This window comes from Crinia signifera, chromosome 4 (assembly GCF_055691185.1).
Source record: "Crinia signifera chromosome 4, ASM5569118v1, whole genome shotgun sequence".
Classification (NCBI taxonomy): Eukaryota; Metazoa; Chordata; class Amphibia; order Anura; family Myobatrachidae; genus Crinia; species Crinia signifera.
Window position 1 is genome coordinate 210010174 of NC_139220.1, and position 19689 is coordinate 210029862.

At 42.4% G+C, this 19689-nt stretch overlaps 1 protein-coding gene across 1 annotated transcript in view; it reads right to left on the reverse strand.

Moving 5' to 3' along the window:
• LOC146074943 (AT-rich interactive domain-containing protein 3B-like) overlaps nucleotides 1-19689 on the reverse strand; it is a 67688-nt gene that overhangs the window by 35563 nt on the left and 12436 nt on the right. The window contains exon 3 of the mRNA XM_083183682.1: nucleotides 2669-2734. Coding sequence (XP_083039808.1) covers nucleotides 2669-2734 — 66 coding nt within the window. The remainder of the gene's footprint in view (nucleotides 1-2668; nucleotides 2735-19689) is intronic.

Sequence of the window (19689 nt, forward strand, 5' to 3'; positions counted from 1 at the left end):
AAGCTCATCAAGGTTTCTTTTACCAGCTTGAAGAACAATCTTCACTCAGCCCAAAAAAAAAAGAAGTGCACTTCAATAAAAGATGCAAAAGTTCTTTAATGTATAAAAAAAAAAAAAAGGAGGGGGGGAACCTATTTACAATAAAAGACCCTCAATCAAAAAAAGTTAAAACATAATGAGCACATAAAAAAATAAAGTTACACACAAAAAAAAAAGTTTAAAATCCATTACACATACGACTGGTGTCTGGGGAAAAAAAGTATGTGTCTGCTCACACACACTGGTTCTGTCGACGCATTATATCTTCCTATAAGAAGATACTAAGATACCTTGACACGTTTCATCGCCCTTCCTTTAGAGGTGAGTGAGGCACGCTATTAGAGACATCAACCAGTGTGATAAATACAGAAGGCTTATTCCTATCCGTTTATATGCTAAATGATCCAAGGTTTTACACGTCTCGTTTTTCTTAATTTGCGTTTTGCGCAACATGTATCACTTTATGTGATCTTCTAGACATCCCTGAATCCAGTTCACCTCACATAACGTGTATAATATAAGTACCATGCTCATACTAGTGCTCTGTGGGTGGGGGAATATTCACCCTGGAACACAAAACATCCTTTTAAAAAGAAATTATTTCAAATGGAGCGAGGGTCATTCCATGCCAAATCAATACACTGATTTTGTTCAAATTTGGTATATGGAGAGTATATATGTAGACAAAGAAAAACACAAAATGTTATTTAACTAGATAATGCGGTTTGCAAATTATGTAAAAAAAAACGGTACTTGTTTCCGAGCACGGCGCCCATCGCATACCATAAGCCATACAATGGTATGCAATGTTACGCGATGTCAGCCGATGTTATACAATTTTAAAATCGTATACCATTGGCATTGTATACAATATACAGTGGTATAGGATTTAAAATTGTATTAGCACCCTAATGGGTGTTTTCAATGTTAAATGGGCCCCCTATAAGATTATTAAATTGTATAAGCACCGTAAGGGGTGCTTACAATGTTAAAATCACCCCCACTATCAACACCAACCCAAAGCGTGGAGAGCGCAGCAAGCCCGTGAGGGGCGGCGGTATGCGTCCTCCGACCTTTTCATACCCCCACTATCCACATCGGTGTGGAGTTGATTTTAGACAGTGTGGCGAGCCACCGAGCCCGAAGCGTGGCGAGCGCAGCGAGGGGACACAGAATACATGTAAAGTAATATGTGTGCGCTCGCCACGCTTCGGGCTCGGTGGCTCGCTGCGCTTGCCACACTATCTAAAATCAACTCCACGCCGATGTGGATAGTGGGGGTATTTAAAGGTCGGAGGACGCGTACCGCCGCCACTCGCCACGCTTCGGGTTGGTGTTGATAGTGGGGGTGACATGTGGGTGCATTTAACATTGTAAGCACCCATTAGGGTGCTTATACAATGAAAAATCGTATAGGGTGCTTAAATCGCATCGCATGAGGCTATATGGCATGCGATGCAATACAATGCATAAGATGCCATACGACTGAAAATCGTGGGCGCCATGCTAGGAAACAAGTACCAAAAAATCTGTCAAATACAGCACAACAAGCATATTTTAAAGTCACCACAGCAGATCTCCTAATTAAGCTAGAAAGGCTGGGTGCATTTGTGTTTACCTGGGAAAGAGGTGGCACCAGGATGCATTATGGGATTAAGGCAAACCAGCGGAGGCGGTCAGATACAGATGGGTAATGTTTTGCTGGGAAACGTTGGGTGCTGGCATTCATGTGCCCTGATGGCAATGGCATTTTTCAGCAGGATAATGTGAATTGCCAGAAGGCAAGAATTGTTCGGTATATGATGCAGATTTGTTCTTGAAAGTCCAAACATATCAATTATATGTTGGACGTTCCCCATCTTGAAACTCAAGCCCCATACACACAGGGGCAATTTCAGTGCTATTTCTAAGCGATCTGACTAGATCACTTATGGTGTGTACACACGGTGAGATTCCCTTGCTTTTCGACTTAAGTTTCGAGTGCTATGCAATCTTTGCTATCTCTGTACTTTTTACATACAATTCATACAATCTGCATTAGATTTGCACTATATAGTCATTGCTGCCCTATCTAACTGGGTTTCGATTTGTGCTATCACGGGAGCGCGCATCGGGATAGAAAGGTAAAAAACCTGTGCGAACTGAATGCGATTTTGACGATATAGTAAAAATCTAATGTCAAATCTCACTGTGTGTACACAGCATAAGAGATTAAGCAAACATTACCCAGTGTTTACACCTACAGCGACATCGCTATTGCCTGACTGGGCCTTGAATGCATGTAGTCAAAACATTTTCAGATCACAAGTGTTCTCAGCAAAGAACACTGGTCAGCACACATCACTGGTGCATCACATGTGTCAGCAAGGTTTACTTAATCACATTGCTCAGCACAGGGCTCCCGCTGCCCCATGTATACAGGGCTTCACAGACCTTAAAGCATTTACCACCAATGTCTTGTTGCCTTGTGAAGTCAATGGCTTGATAGGTCAAAACTGTTTTGGTAGCACAAGTTGGCCATACACAATACTAGGTGGTTTTAATGTTATGGCTAAAGGGTGTACAATGTCACTACATTTACATCTCATTAAACGTGAGAATACATCATTCATGACAAGGTTAACCGTACCTTTGCAAAATCCCTTGATGCTTCTCGGCTACGTCCATCCATATCTTCACTCCAAGAAGTGTTCTCCTGAAAATTAAACAAAAAAGAAAACAGTTGACCACCACACTACAGGGAAATGCAGCATCCAGGATATAAAGAACATAAATAAGAGGGATAGCCAAACAAATAAGTTCCTACAAGCACATAGTGCTCCTTAATAGAACAAGATTGATGTATGCGGCTGCTATGATCCCTAGAGAGCACTTTCTGGGATTATTAAACTCAAAGTAAGTTCATGAATTTACAGGTATAAAGTGGTAAAATATTTCCCAGGCAAAAGTAAATGCAGGAAAATTCTTAGCCAGAACTTTAGAAAGGACTATAAATAAATTGATGTTCGCTGTTGATGTTGAACATTTGTAATAAACCAGATGGGCGGGGGTGGTGAACAGAGCACAGAATAATTAGAATGCCTTCATTTAAGTGAAATATTAATTACAGTGCATAGCAAACACCAGATGAGGCCTTAAGAATGATAAAATGTGTAACTGATGGCGGTGGATGCAGACAGAGACTGCTGAACACCTGGAGGGATCTGTTCTGTGAAGCTGGCACAAAAAAAAACCAAGGTGTGCGTAATGAGCTTGAAAACGCTCTATTGGTAAAACTTGGCAGAAGACCAAACGTAACTATACTTCACATTACATTACAGAATCCTCTGAATAAACGGTTTAAATCAAATCAGTTTAATTTAAACAGGAAATAAAAAAGGCACAAGGCCAAAACTTTAACAGCGATGTTGTTTTTAAATACTGTCCCAACAATAAAATGACCTTTCCCAAATTATAGCATGTAAGGCTACGTTCGGTAAACATAGTTCTAAACTACCATACATCTTCCATATGATTTTCAGCAATGCCCAAGAAAAAACAAAACACCTAACCAGGATCTACCATAGCAACCATATAAGCCTGGAGAAAACATTATTGTGATGTTCCACCGAAATTGTATAGGGTAGATTCTCTATAATCAAAGAATGAATAGAAACAGAACTAGACAATCTTAAGAAACATGTAAAATATATAAATTAGAACATTTAATTTTTGTTCACAAATTAAAACGTAATGACATTATTTTGGCAATAAAAACCACACTGGACTGAAAATGCATACTGTTCAACTCCTTAGCGCTATAGGAGACCATGAAGAGCTGTTAAATTAGGATTCCCATTATATCATTAAGTTGCCATCAGACTTTAGAAGGGATCAGCTTTAAATTGCAGCTTTTAATCCCCTTTTAGCTTTAGTGCTAGTCAATGGACAGCTATCTCTACTAAACATTTTGTTCAGCAGTCACCAGTCACTTCCCTCCAGGCATTAACAAACAATTTTATGATCCTAGAGAAAGAGAGGATGGCTGGGAAAGCCGAACCCACTTCCAGTGCTTGTTTACTGCATAATGGAGGTAAAAAAAAATCATTACTGACATGGCTTAAAATTCCAGAGTGAAATAAACACCGCAGACTTAAAATCCCAAATCAGATAGGTCTAGTTATTTACACTACAAGTTTGTGTAGGACAGGGGTGGCCAGACTTTGGTTACCTGGGAACTTTTGTTCACTTAGCACTGAACTAACACAGGCATAAGTAACACAATCAATGCGTTGAAACCTCATGCACAGTTTATTGATAAGATGACTTGCAATGCATGGTGTCAGCAAGCTTTGTATAATCAGGGCAGTAGGAACTCATTCCAAACCACAGGCAGGTGCCAAGTTGGTATAAAATTAGCATTAATAGTCACATCAAATAATAGCATCAATATTAAAACAGTAAAAATAGAATCACTTCAAAGAGTAGTATTTATCCTGGGCAGTGATGTTCTATGAATGCAATCAGTGTTTTGCTACTGTACATGTGCAAAAGCCCCCTAGACAATTACTTGCACACTTTTAAACCTAACTTCACGATGGCGATCACACTTGTGTTTGGGATAGCTGGCATTAGAGACAGCTACTGCTCGCCAAGGATTTTACTTTAAGACAGGTGAGAGGACACTTATTAAAGGTGCCCTGCTGGAAAAAAAAAAATCTGAGGGGTTCAAGCAGCTGTTACATGGACACAAGTTGCAACTGAAAGTTGCCAACACAAAATATATCCTAGTCTGTTACCTATAGAGACCTGCCCATGTATTTATATTGTGCACCTATTCCGCAGAGCTTTATAAAGAGAATATTTAACACTCACATCAGTCTCTGCCCAGAGGAGCATACAATCTATATTCCCTACCAAATGTACATGCACACACACATTCATTCTAGGGTTGATTTTGTTGGGATCCAATTTAACAGTGCATTTTTGGAGTGTGGGAGGAAACCGGAGTACCCAGAGGAAACCCATGCAAGCACAATGAGAATATACAAACTCTGCACAGTTAGGGCCACGGTGTATCATGTTTACTGTAAGATCTATATAATGTTTACAGGACTATGAATACAGACCTCCTGCCTGTATAGAGATAAATGAATGCTGTCCCTACCCTGCCATCACAGCATTTAATCCTCCACTTGTATCTAGAGGAGTTCTTCTATGCTAATATCTCAAACTCTGGAAGGTACAGTCAGAGCAGTCCACAATGACTAGTGAGATGGGAAGCAGGGAGTTGGCAGCCCAGACATCCACAATGGATGAGTGCACCTTACCCTGCCAGTGTATGAGTGGTAGGTGAGCTGGACCACTTCAGTGATCCTCAGCTCTATGATGTTTTACAGACCGTGTGTCTAAGCCCTGGTTACATTTCTTCACATGGTGCTACTTGATTCTAACACCTGGTAGAACAGAACTCTCCAGTAGCAGCGGAGAGGGCCAGAAGCCATCACGGGTTTATCTTTGGTCACGACCTACCAGTGAATGTTCCATAAGCTATTGGTAGATCGTGAACTATCTTTTGGCTAGGTATGGTGGTCAGGATGGTTATTGCCATTAAAATAATAGTATGTGTAGCATCGCCCATAAAACAATTGAATTTAGAACTTCGCAGCACACATACCTGTGTAATGAACACAGTTCTGTTGAATTCAGTGTATTCTTCCTGTACCTATGTGTGGCCAAATAATAAAGCCATCATGTTGCAGTTATCACACAGTGTGGTCAGATTTAATTTGCTACAGCCACAATCAGAAAAGGACTTTCCAATATACTGAATTGAGATACATAACAAATAGCATAAGCTATAGAAAAAATAAATTATAATCATTGACCAGGGTGCCATAAAATTCTGCAGCATCATACAGAGCGCTAGTAAAACAAGTTAACGTAACACTTGCAGCATTACATAATAAGTGACAAAGATACTATGAGAGTAACATAACACATGCAGCATTGCAAGAGGTCATTCACAAAGCCAACACGAAGAGCTGAGAACATCACTGGTAATAGACACTGTGCAGAACAGAAACAGCATAAAATAGCAAAACCGACTGAGAGCAAAAAAAAACAGGTGTGAAAGGGACAGAGAGCAATACTCCGTTTCACATGGTCATCAATATCCCGGTTTATTGCATGGCAATGCACAGAAACCCAGGCTATTGTGCGGAGTGAAAGCAACCAGTTGAAATAAGCATGGTGAAGTGACTGGCATTTCAACTCCGGTAGTGAGCAGGATTCAACCAGGCTGGCAGTCAGGTAAGTAGTCTTAAACGGGTCTCAGCTGGGTCGTTCCAGTGTACAAAATCCCCGGTGCGACCTGGCATAGCACTGTAAAAGGTATATTAGGTGGATTCGGATTAAGCGACCTTACTTTCTAAAAGGAAAGTGTCTAGATCAGTGGTTCCCAACCCTGGTCCTCAAGTACCCCCAACAGTGCACGTTTTCCAGGTCTCCACACAGAATCGCAGGCAAAATAATTAGCTCCACTTGTGGATCTTTTAAAATGTGTCTGAATAATGAGTGCAGCTCCCAGGTGACCTGGAAAACATGCACTGTTGGGGGTACTTGAGGACCAGGGTTGGGAACCACTGGTCTAGATCATGGGTCTTCAACCTATGGCCCCACAGATGTTGTGAACCTACATGTTCCAACATGCATTACCACATTTTTTTCCTATAAGAGCATGACAAAACTGTCAGGGCATGCTGGAACATGTAGTTCCACAACATCTGGAGGGTCACAGGTTGAAGACCTGTGGTCTAGATTATACTTGAGTAGCAGAAATAGTTGGGGGGGGGGGGGGGGGGGCAGGCGATTAATGAACAGATAAGATTTAGGGTGCATCAGCCAGAAGTTTATTATAACATGCATCCCTGCATGCCAGCAAGCCCAACTATGGAAAATCTGCATGTTAAATGCCACCAAGATAGAAAGAAGAAGTGCATTTCAGAGGTGGGGATGGGATGGGAAAAGTCTTGGAGTCAGGAGATGTTGTGAACCTACATGTTCCAACATGCCTACATGTTCCTACATGTTCCAACAACACAATACCGGCTGCCCACAGCAGTTATATCGGCCGCGGCCTCCATCATCTAGAGCAGGGCTGGGCAATAGCGGCCCTCCAGATATTGATGAACTACACATCCCAGGATGCTTTGCATTAGTTTTGCTATGTGGCCATGCCGAAACTGATGCAAGGCATGCTGGGATGTGTAGTTCGTCAACATCTGGAGGGCCGAAATTGCCCAGCCCTGATCTAGAGCGTATGGGGCTTAAGGTTGGCAGTCACACATCTTTTTTACTATGGGCCAATGAAACAGGCATCGCAATTCCAGGGGCAATTAGTTTGTAGGAAAAACTAACCTAGTTTTGCCTTTAAACTAATGGCCACTTTCACACTAACAACTATCTTTCCAAAATTGCAATGGCTCCTGCAAATGTGGGCTATTCTATTTGACCCAAGCTAAGACTCCTAAACAAAATCATGTGATCATCATTCTTTTGACTAAATCTAGCAATTTGGCATAGGATATTGGTTTGAAATGGACTTTATACTCACATTACTGAAAGACATGAACAGTATATGGTGCCCTAAAGAGGATTTTTATGCAGTGTGGTACAGGCTGTATACCAACATAAATGTAATTTTGGTTGGCATAACCAATACACCGGAGCTATGCAAACACGTAGAGAATAGTTAGCCTGTGTACACAATGGATAGATCGGTTGGAAAACCCACAGTTGCGCAGTCCGAGCAGCCGGTCCAGTTAAATATAGACACTTACCAATCAGCTGCTCGATGTGTGTCACGATACTCCTCTTTTGAATTTGCCCGCCCAGCTTTGACATTCGCTCTTGCAGACAGGTGGGGCCAATATATCTATATATACTGACCATCAGCTGTGCTGCACAGCAGTTTATATTTACAATTTGCAGAGCTGAGTAAGCAAAGGTGGTAGTTATGCAACACAAAAGGCAAAGAGGATGGACAATATTTGTGTAGCTATAGCAGACAATTAAGCAAAATCAACCTTCTGCTTGGCCGCGGTATTCATAAAATATGTTGGCAGATCATTTTGGTAGGCATCTCCATTCAGTATCACTGTGTAGCTAGCTATACCGATCCCTAAAATATGGCACTCGCCATATTTGAAAACCCATGCAGTTCCTCTTCCCTGCCTGGGGTGTTGCTGTCTGCTGTGGTGCTTCTAGCACAGTGTGGTCTGTATATCAGCACTGATTTGCAAACCAGACCTGGGCTAGAACCACCACAGCAGACAGAGACACCCCAGGCAGGTAACAGGAACTGAAAAAAGTGTGCCAGCACTGGCTGTTCCAATGATTTAGACAAGGCGGTTCTCAATTAAAAAACAAATGTTTTAATCACTAAAATTATATTAAATATACATGAAAGAAAATTAACACAAAAATGTATCTAAAAATTTAACAATTCAGATTCTGATGCCATGTTTAGAATGCTAATCGCAATGGTATGTAGCAGAATATTGGATATTCCGTTATAAGTGGCTGACAAATAAATTATATATTACCATCCAATGTACTCCTCTGGTGGATTTTTATGTCTAGAATGGGAGTGACATGTAAGTCTTGGATTGCCCTATGATTCCAAGGGAGCAAGCTTCCGTTTAGACATTTCCACCTTTTTAAAGCTGGAACAATTAGGAATAATGCAGATATCCCAAAATGAGGTGGTCCAGATGATTCAGGCACACCAGTGGGTGATGGACAGGTCACACAGTGTGGATGGAGATGTCAGCAAAAAGCTATATTGGCTCAATGAGTTTCTGTTTTTATTGTGTATATATATTAGGGTTTGGACAACCCTGTGCCAGCAGCAGTTGATAGCGCACCACTCCACACACCTTTTTTGCTTCTTGAGGGAACAGTAACTGCATGGGTTTTCAAAATGGCAGGTGATAGAATGAACACTACTACTAGTACTATACACTGACACGTGTAGCTACATTAAAATTGCTTTAACATTTTAAAAAGGTACTTGTGTATTAGCACGGCGCCCGTTATGCAGTTAGCGTAGCAATGCTGTCAGAATCAGCACTATGCTGATTCTGACAGCACTGCTACGCTAACTGCATAACGCGCCCCAGCCCGTTCGCGCTTAGCCGGAGCTTACGTAGTTAGCGTAGTCAGTCAGAGCTTATTACATTGTGTGGGCACCATTGACCATTTAAACCATGGGTCTTCAAACTGTGGCCCTGCAGATGTTTTGAAACTACATGTTCCAACATGCATTGCCACATTTTTTCCTATAAGAGCATGCCAAAACGGTCAGGGCATGCTGGGACATGTAGTTCCACAACATCTGGGAGGGCCACAGTTTGAAGACCCATGATATAAACCTTGCTGACATGACAGGTGTGAATGTGTTCCTGAAACACCCCCACTATCTATGCCAGCCCGAAGTGTGGCGAGAAGATGCGTTACGCATCCTCCCAACCTTTTCATACCCCCCACTATCCACATCAGCGCGGAGTTCATTTTCTGAAGTGTGGCAAGCACAGCTCGCCACGAGCCCTGCGAGGGAATGCGGATTACTTTACATGTGTTCCGTGTCCGCTCGTCACACTTTATAAAATGGATAGTGGAGGAATGAACAGGTTGGGAGGACGCGTAACGTGTGCGCTCGCCACACTTCGGGCTGGCATGGATAGTGGGGGTTTGAAATGGAGGCATTTGACAGATTAATCCCAAACCGATGGACAATAAGTGAATTTCACAATTTAGGTACGGTGTCTGTAAAGTGGTATCCTCTCTCAGTACTAAGTACTTAAACACACCAGATATAATTAATTCACGAGACTTGGTATAAATTTGCACGCCGCAGGGAGCCAGCTGCAGGCAGGGAGAAGGAAGCCTCCCTGCCTGCGCCAGAGTCTGTGTGGGGGTGTAAGAGGGCTCCCAGGGACACAGGCAGCACAAGCTGCCCCCTCCACTTTACGTTCATTATGGTCAGATATAGCCACGCATAGTGACAGGGCTACATTTGAATAGGTTTGGTGATTGGCCTTTAGGGGCGGTCGACATGTAATAATTCCAGATGGCCCCCCTTCTGACGCCACCCCAAACCTGCCTTAAGTTACTGGAAGGTAATGCCCGCTCAGCGGGCAGCAACCTGCCCTAAAAATATCCTAGAGCAGTGGTTCCCAAACTTTTTTGAATGACGGCACCCTAGAGCATCAAAATATTTTCAAGGCACCCCTAGGCCAAATGTTTCTTATTGAGAAATTTTGATTTTTTTTTTTTAAATTAAGTGCATTGTGTTTATATGTCAGAGTTATGTGGTGAGGGACAGGATTAGCTCCTGTTTGTCCACATATATTATGATTGGCAGCCACAAGCACTGGTTTTGCCTGTTACATTGACCATTAATAATATGAATTGATCCTGGTCCACCAACCCAAGGCACCCCTGCAAGTATCCTGAGGCACCCCAGGGAGCCTAGGCACACAGTTTGGGAACCACTGTCCTAGAGTGAACACTAATACTTCTACATTTTAATTCAGTATGCTCTATTAACCAATGTATGATACTGCAGAATTTTGTGGTGTCCAATAATCACTAAATTCCATAGGATTACTCAAAGTTCTTATCAATTGACCTTACATGGCAAAATTGGTCACTTACACATTGTACTTTGGGAGAATTGGAATACCACCTCAAGGAAGTCACCTACATCTGTACATTTCAAGATACATCCAAAAAACATAATTGATCTATCTGGTTAAGGCTCCTTACGCTGGGTATACCCCGAAACGATTTGGCCTCAATCCTGTCAATTTTGATGCAATTTCAACAGATGTTATGTAAATTGGGCATGTTTTAGATCCGATTCCGATCAGATGCACGTCCCCGCTGGTTGTTTGGTCATTTTGTAGATCCTACCTACTGCAGTCAGGATTTGTAGAAAATCCCTTTAACTGGGTACAGATTGTGATCAGATGGTATACAGATGTGTGCTCTAACAGATTGTACGATCGTCCCACGATCTGCTCATGAGCGTTCTGGTGTGTACCCTACATTAAACTAGGTGCCTGAACAATCTTCTATGCATTAATAAACATGTTCCATTCATTAAGTATTCGGATGGACAGTTGTAACAAAGGAGTCAAAGGTTTATTGCTGAAGCCCTGGCTTGCAACTAATCAATACAATAGAAAATTATAAATCTTCAAAATGCAGTAAGAGTTCAAATGCATTTGATGTGCACGTTTTACTACTTTACAAGATGCATCTGAAAGGATAGGTAGCCTTAAACAAAGCACTGTGGGTGTTTCCATACAAACAGATGGAAGACTGCAGTCTGCTTGCCCTTTGGCAGATCAAGAATCACAAAGAAAGGAAACCAAATTGTCTAGATCTGAAGTACAGCCTGGAGGTCTCTCCGATGAGAACATCTAAGGATCTGAATAAACTATATAATTGGTCAACCCTATAGGTCTTCACATAAGTTGCACTGGCATCCAATAACAAAGACAGGGATATTCAAAGCAAAATGTGCAAAAACTATATACAGACAATCAAGGATCAGTCACCCAATCTAGAAGATTAAATTCTACCTCTATTTAATATGGTTACCTTTATGCTGCTTGCACACCTCCTGAAAGACCAAAGTGCTCTGTGACACTCTGTTTTATTACAATGCTGATGTGTATTACTATATAAAATGTATAACCGTAATAGTAAATCTGAAAAAGGTGGTGTACATTTAAACTGAATTAACTACTATGCGATTTTTAATTTTCGTAAACCTGCATTTAGCATCTCAGGTATGCTGCTATTGTAGAAGAAAACGCAAAACACAACTAATTGAGGATGAAGGAAATCTCATGTCCATCAAGATCAACCTCTCATTGTTCTGCAACCCCCATTCCATTGATCAAGATCAGAGCTGTAGAGGCTGTTCCAGTGAAGTAATCTGCACACATCTGAAGAGCGTGAACAGTCACTAATGGATACTGAATAGCATTAGCAATTATTACATGACTAAAATAAAACGTATTTAAACTAATTCCCAGAGGAAGCCAGATGCATGTAAATCTGTACATTAATGACATTAATGGCAGCCTAAACATGGGCTACAACGCCAGTCAAGCACAAAATAAAAGGCATAGTGATGAAAAGACGACTCCGTTTCGGGAAAAAAGAGAAAAGAAAGCTCAAAGTTAGAAGAGCTTCCCGGTAACTGCCAGCTTACTCCTGCCAGGAATCTCACAGTGCATGGCATATTGAGGAAAGATCTACGAGGATACATCTATGATTTTATGGAATTTATCAAAGGGGGATATTCAATTGTTATTTATTAGCACTTATTTATATAGCGCACACATATTCCGCAGCACTTTACAGAGAATATTTAAATATTTACATCAGTCCCTGCCACAGTGGGGATAATTTGTTGGGAGCCAATTAACCTACCTATATATTAGGGGAATACAAACCCGGGGCATTTTTTTCAATATCGGGATTGAAAATGCACAATCCTGGAATTGGATTACCGAATGAAAAAACGAGCGTCGATGCTGCCACGAGCCTGGCGGGTAGGCTGAGTATCTGGGAGCCGGGCATGATGCAAGAGAACAGGGCAGACTAGCAGGGCACCCAGGATTGAGGCAGGCTGTGCGTGCGTTGCAGCTGTGTAGCCTTCATAGTGTGACCTATGACCTTGTTTCACTGCGCAAAGCCACACAGCCGGGACGGGAGAAGCCAGGCAGCATCTGAGCTAGTGCTCAGATGCGGCCCAGCATTAGATTGCGCATACGCAGTCTAATACTGGGATTGGCCATCCTTCTGTATATTTTGGGATTGTGTGGGGAAACCAGAGTACCCGGAGTAAACCCATGCAAGCATGGGAAGAATATACAAACGTTGCACAGTTAGGGCCATTTTGGGAATCGAACCAATGACCTTATTGAAGCGCTGCCTGCTCGTCCCTGGTCCCATGTGCCCGCCGGTGATATTACATTTTTCAGCAAGCGGGATGCTGAAATGCGTGAAAAATCACCTGCAGCGACGATTAGTTTGGTTAGGTTTAGCAGTTATGCACAGCTTTACCCAACCATAATGAGCACAATTAAAATGATAATTTAAATATTGCCCCGCAATCTCCCGTTACTTTAGATGGGAGCTCGGGCACGATTAAACATTTAAATACAGCTCCATAAATTCTAGTTAAAAGCAGATTAGTCGCTATGGGTAATTTCCCCATTCTTTAAAAAGCTTGACAACAACCCCATACAGTCACATTTCAGGACTTAGATTTTACTTTTAGTTACACAATTAGTTGGCTGACTTAATGTGTACCTTTTCCCCCCCACTTTTTAGAAAAGGCAGCATTTGTGCTTTGGGAACTGCGTTATGAGGGGGGGATTGATTTGTTTCACGTTCCCAATCTCCCATTTAAAGTAAGGGCGATAAATGTGACTTGGGTGCTGGGTACGAGCACTCAAGTGTAAAATCACTTCCCAACAACCCCCTGTGGAAAAAGCCACCTCTGGCTCCCAGTGGCAAAGCACCAACTCCAAACTTGAACAAATGTAGATTTCTTTTCACCAACTAGTGAAAATGAATTGCCTCTATAAAAAAAAAAAACAGATATTAAGTAGTATCTGGATTACTTCAAAATAGGTGCAAGTTACTGTATAAACCATGAAATTCTGCAAGTACTTGCTAATCAGAAAGGAGGGTGCTAGACGAGCAGGTCAGGCTCAGTTTGCCATAAACACTGATCCTTTTTTTTACAGTTCCATATATACTATATATATGGAGGGAAGTGGGAGATGCTCCTTGTAATTAGGATGATGAGCACACAGCTGGGATTACCACCATACCACCTGGCCGATCTACTTAGAAAGGATCTCAGATGTCTGGAAATCTCCCATCCCCCGCTACTCAATCACCTTCCGTTCTATGCCCAACAAGGCGAGCTCAGCACTGAGACAGAATTGTTACAATTGTGCACAGATTAGTAATAGTGTCACATTAAAGACTTATAAATTAAGGAATTGCATTGGATCAGCTGTAGCTGTGCAGAAAAACAAATTGGGGCTAATTCAGATGTGTTGGAAATAGCTATCGCTGCGGTTTCCTTGTAAGCAGCAGAAGAAATGGTGGTGTGCAGTAATGCAGCAGGAGACATCCATTACAAATCGACGTCTCCTGCTGCAGTAGTGATCCGAGCTGTGCCCGAAGACGCAGCATCGTATCACTGCAACTCCATTCAGTGGTACTTTGAACGTCAGGGCGCAGATCCTTCAGGATCTGAATTAGGCCCAAAGTCAGTAAGTGTGTATACAGTAGAGATATTGTAAGGCTGATCAAATCTAAACACTTCAGCTGGAGACATGTCTGCAAGATTGGCAGATATACGAGGGCCAAATACACACAAGTCTTCTTCCTACTCTGAACCTGAATATGCTACAATACAGCACAACTACCAGAAATGCAGGACCTCTCACTAATATGCAGCTATTCCAGGAACATTTTAGACAGCATTAGCTTCAGAGATTAAGGGCCCCCATACATTAGGCCAACTTGTCCTTAGGACAAGGCGGCCCAGAATCTCCCTGCGCTCCCCGGGAGAGCTTGATAAAAGTTGGCACTTGATGTGCCATTTTTTACATGGGATAACTCGGATGCGATTTATCCCATGTTAACCCGGGAAAGCTGCAGGATAGAGTAGCGTACAGGGTCTGTGGTAGAGGCAGACAAGGAGCGAAGAGCAGAGTACTGCCCCGCGGTGGGAGAATAGAAAAAAATCTTATACAAAAGACAGGCAGTCGCAGATTGGCTGAGCTCTCAGGTAATCAGCGGCTGTCCAGTCTTTTGAATAGGATTTTTCTATTCTCCCGCTCGCCTCGGGAAAATTAAACCAGGGACAGGGTAGCAGCGAGCAGGAGAATAGAAAAAATCCAATTCAAAAGCATGGGCGGCCACTGATTGCCTGAGAGCTCAGCCAATCAGCAGCCTCCCAGTCTTTTGAATAGGATTTTTTTTTTCTATTCTCCCGCTGCTCCCCCGGACTCTGCAATCCCCGCTCCCCGTCTGTCGCTACATCTCCTGCAGCGCCCCTGGACCAGACCCTGCTTTCCGGTCCCCACTCCCTGCCACACTGACGGCTGAATACAGGACCGCACATCGGATCAGATCGGATGTCATACACTACGCAATTTGGGCATTTTCACATTGGGCATATCTCGGCTCGAGAATTGGGTGAAATCTAGCCCAAATCGCGTAGTGTATGGGGGCCTTAAGGATTTGAATTTTCGTTAAAACTTTACATTAAGAATTTGTCATAGGGGAGCGTTAGATACCAAATTAGGACTAGCAACAAAACATTTTAAACCTGGCGGGTAATATAAAATGCTGACGTTCAAGTTGGGAAATTTTATACAACACTGTCAATTTGGAGACTTTTATTCCCCTGAAGATGCCAAAACAGTTTCTGTGAGCAATTTGAAATCTCTCATGCTGAATCTCTCATGCTGAATCTCCCAGTATGAATCTCTGGCACAAATCTCTGCGTGTGTAGGGCCCTTTAGGGACTTTGTGCTTTGCTTTAAAATATTAACATAAACAAAATGAATGAAAGGATACCAGACTTGATTTAAATCAAGAAGAGTTGAAAAAGCTATTTGTTAAAAGATTAAAAAGTTAACTTGCAAGTACAAGTAAAACACGTTAACCTTCTAAACCAGTGGTTCCCAACCTGGGGTACTAGTACCCCTGGGGGTACTCTGCATACCAGTTGGGGGTACTTGAAAATATTGGTAATGGCAGAAGATGAAAAAAAGTATTTCGATGGCAGAAGAAGACCCATTGCCATGGAGAAGAACCATGTTTTGTCACTTACGGTTCTGTCTTCAGCGTCATCAGCGTCTCCTGGTGCTTTTGCCTTACCAGCAATCCACGGGGAGCTTCCCATGCTGCCCTCAGACATCAGCAATCATTTGTCCTGCGCTGACACAGGTGGAGAAAGCAGCAGCATTAATCCTACAGGTGTTAGCGGGAACCCTGGAGACAATACACAGCCAGTGTCCAGACACGGAAGGGCACGATTACTGTCCGATATGCCTTAGTATAAGGACATGCATAAGGATACGCATACCGCTCACTTCCACTCCACTCATAAGTACTGTCTATATTTCAAATTGAGAGGAGGGGGTACTCTTCAATAAAAAGCCTAATCAAGGGGTACGGGAGAGAAAAAAGGTTGGGAACCACTGTTCTAAACAAATTGAAAGCAAAAAGGACATCCCTTTTTAAAACCACATTATTGCAGTGATGGCAAAACTGCACTTTTATAATATATGCTAAAATGTTGCTATGCAAATATATTCTATATATCTACTAAGCTCACTCAAATAAAAGGTTACTGCTTGGTAGCTCCCAGTCGTCAAAAAAAATGCATTGGAATCACAATACAGGGTACTGGATCTAACATATGTATCTAAAGGCCCATACACACTTGCCGATTTTCTGCTTCCACCAGATAAATCTTCAGGTGTGTACCCAGGTTTACTGGTGTAGAACTATATTTTTCCAATCACCCAGAGCTATGCCTCATTGATTCAAAAGGGTGTGGCCTTAACCAGCTATTCTTCACATAATGACGGAGGCTAATCAGTCTTTCCATGAGCTACACTCACCCTTGTCTGAGATCAGAGGTCAATCCATCCCTGTTGTCCTTTCATTGGTTTAACAATAATTTCCCCTCCTCCCAGACTGTTTTATAAATTGCTGACATCTTCATGCCTCAGTCAAAAAGTCCTAGGTGTTTAGGCAGCTAAAGCCTTGGGAGTCACAAAGGAAATGCGTAAGTCTCAATGAGCACACCATTTGCTAGGAGGGAGAATGACTGAGAATTGTACTTAAAGTTTAATTATTTTATGGAATGCTGGTGGGACGCAAAGAGGGTATTAGGTTAGATTTTATTTTCTTCAAATATACTTTGACCATTGTTTACATTTTTGAACATTTGCTTTTAGCTAAAAGCTGCATGTTCTATGCAGAACAGTTTTCATAAATACCCCAATATGGACCTTACATACTGTAAAGGTCCATATTGGGGTATACATGTGCCGACAGGCGGTATTTCATGCCCTACCATCCACTAGGGCGTAGAAGGAGAATAAAGTAGTGTGCCGAGCGCAGCGAGACATGCAAGGGGACGCGGTGCACTTAAAACTGTGTCCATGTAGACATTCAGTTAAAAAAACAGTGAAAAACCCCATGTCAACCTTTTGACTGTCGACCTAATGCTTGTGTCGCCCTTATGACCTGTCGACCTTGTGCCATGTCAACCTAGACCAGTCGACCTTGCAGTATGTTGACCTACTGGCTGTTGACCATCTTTAGGTCAACCATACAATCCATACCCCTATGAAATGCATGGGTATTGAAGGTTTCTCAATGTCATCAGCAGTTGGTTGTGTATTTAAATAAAGGACTGGATGCACTTAGAAACATAATGACAACAGACGGTCCCTGCCAAAATTATGTCTGCACTCTCCTTCTGTTACATCACTTTTTTTTCACACTGTTTTGGGTGCTTGCAGCTTCTGTCTACAGTTATAAGAGCTATTAGTCTGCAAGAATGCATGCTCATGCTAAAATTGCACAGCATTAAGCAGGTGAATTGGCTTGTCTTATGCCAAGAGCTAGGTGTGCTACAGTTACGGTGCACCTGCCACTTGCACCCAGCCCCAAAGCCCTACTTTATGCAGATTTCTGCCCCTTGGGAGGGAGCAGAAATCTATAATAAATCGTGCCTCAGGTCTAGGCATCCAAAACAATTGACTAGCACCATTTCACTTTAGTCAGGGGCTTCTGGTGCTGAAAACAACGTATTCTCCTCCGCCCATAATAGATTGTGATTTTGTGGGTAGCGCTCAATGTAATGGGTGCTCATTGGAGCAATTTAATTATTGCTCCAATTGGGCACTCATTACTCTGACATCACCAAAAGCACCGGGGGTTTTGGCCTAACAAAGTGGCTATATGGGCACCAAATGAGACACTGTCCTCCTTGTAGCAATTTAGGGACAATTGGCACAACAATTACAGATTAGATTACCAAAATGGGATGGATTAGTGTTAGCCAGTTGGAACACAAAAGGATGCATTGTTTATTAATATAAGTTTTTAACAACCGCGTTAATCATTCTTTGACCATTTCATCATAAGGAAATGGTGTCTTTTTGGCCAATCACCATTACACTGTGAATAAAGAGGTCACACAATTGCCACTACAGGATGTCTTGTTCTCCGTAACCTCTGCACCGTGGTGACAGAAAAGCCTTGGCTGCGGGGTTGGCAGTCTTATGTAGGGGTTTATCTCAAGCCATGCTCAGACTAGCCCAGACTGGGTATGACAGAGACCCGACGGAAATGGCTGAAACGTTCTGTGATGTACAGCTATACCAATACACACTATATAAGAAAAAAAAACATGAAGTTTGCTATTGTGCTTTTAGATAATAAGTAGTGGCAATGGTTTGGGGAGGATTAGTTAGTCATTGTATTGATGAATTAAATCCTGAGATTAGGCATATTTCAATCCCAGAATTGGCATCCCTAGTAGTGGCCATTAGATACATTTGTTTATTAATAGTTCTTTTTTTCTGCAGTGCACTAGATAGCTTATTTGTCCATTCACCTCAGTCCTTACTCCAGTGGAGTTTACAATCTATATTCATTAAGACCTGCACACAGACACATTATTAGTGGGTTACTTTTTTTTTGGGGGGGGGGGGGGGGGGGGGGGGGAAGCCAATTAGCCTGCCAGTATATATTTTTACTGTGGGAGGAATTTTAGTCTACCATGCCAGCACAAGACATCAGTGCTGTGAGGTAGTAATGCTAACTATGTGGCATATAAATGTGACTTAGCCACTAAGAGTCCCCACACGGTAAGATTTTTTAAAACTATGTCCGTTTCGGAACAATCACCTCAGCAACCCGTTGGCAGACAGAGAGGGGCCAGCAGCAAGCAGGAGACTTCAAATGAACAGGGCAGCCACGGCAATCAGCAGCCACACTATTGATTTAAAACCTCCTGCCTGCCGCTGGCCTCTCTGTCTACCAGCGACAGGGGTGCAGAGGTGTGGTGGCAGGCGGAGTTGGCAGACCCTGAACAACGGAGTAAACCCTCTGATCGTTTGCTCAATCGTAATGTGTATGGTCTTGATCAGAGGGGTTCTGGATTTCAAAGAAAATTGCATAGAGATCAGATTGTTTCGGTTACCTATCCATGTGTGGCCCCCTTCAAGGGCCAAATACATTGTTTGAGAATATTAGCATTCAATTGTTTAGGAGTGACCAGCCCATAAGCTGTTCTTACATTTTCACACTCAAACCATCCTGAGCATAAATCCACTTAAGTATGACTTTTAGACTGGTTGCAAGAGAAGTGTGCACTTTGAAGTCTACACACAGGGCGATTTGGCCAGGAGATTTTGACTAGATAGTCAAAACCTCCTAGAATGTCAGACAGAATTGCCACTTGCGGGTGATAGCGATGAGCGGCATCGATGTCACCTTGTCCAATAGACTGTGCAGGCAAGTAAATTTTGACTAGGT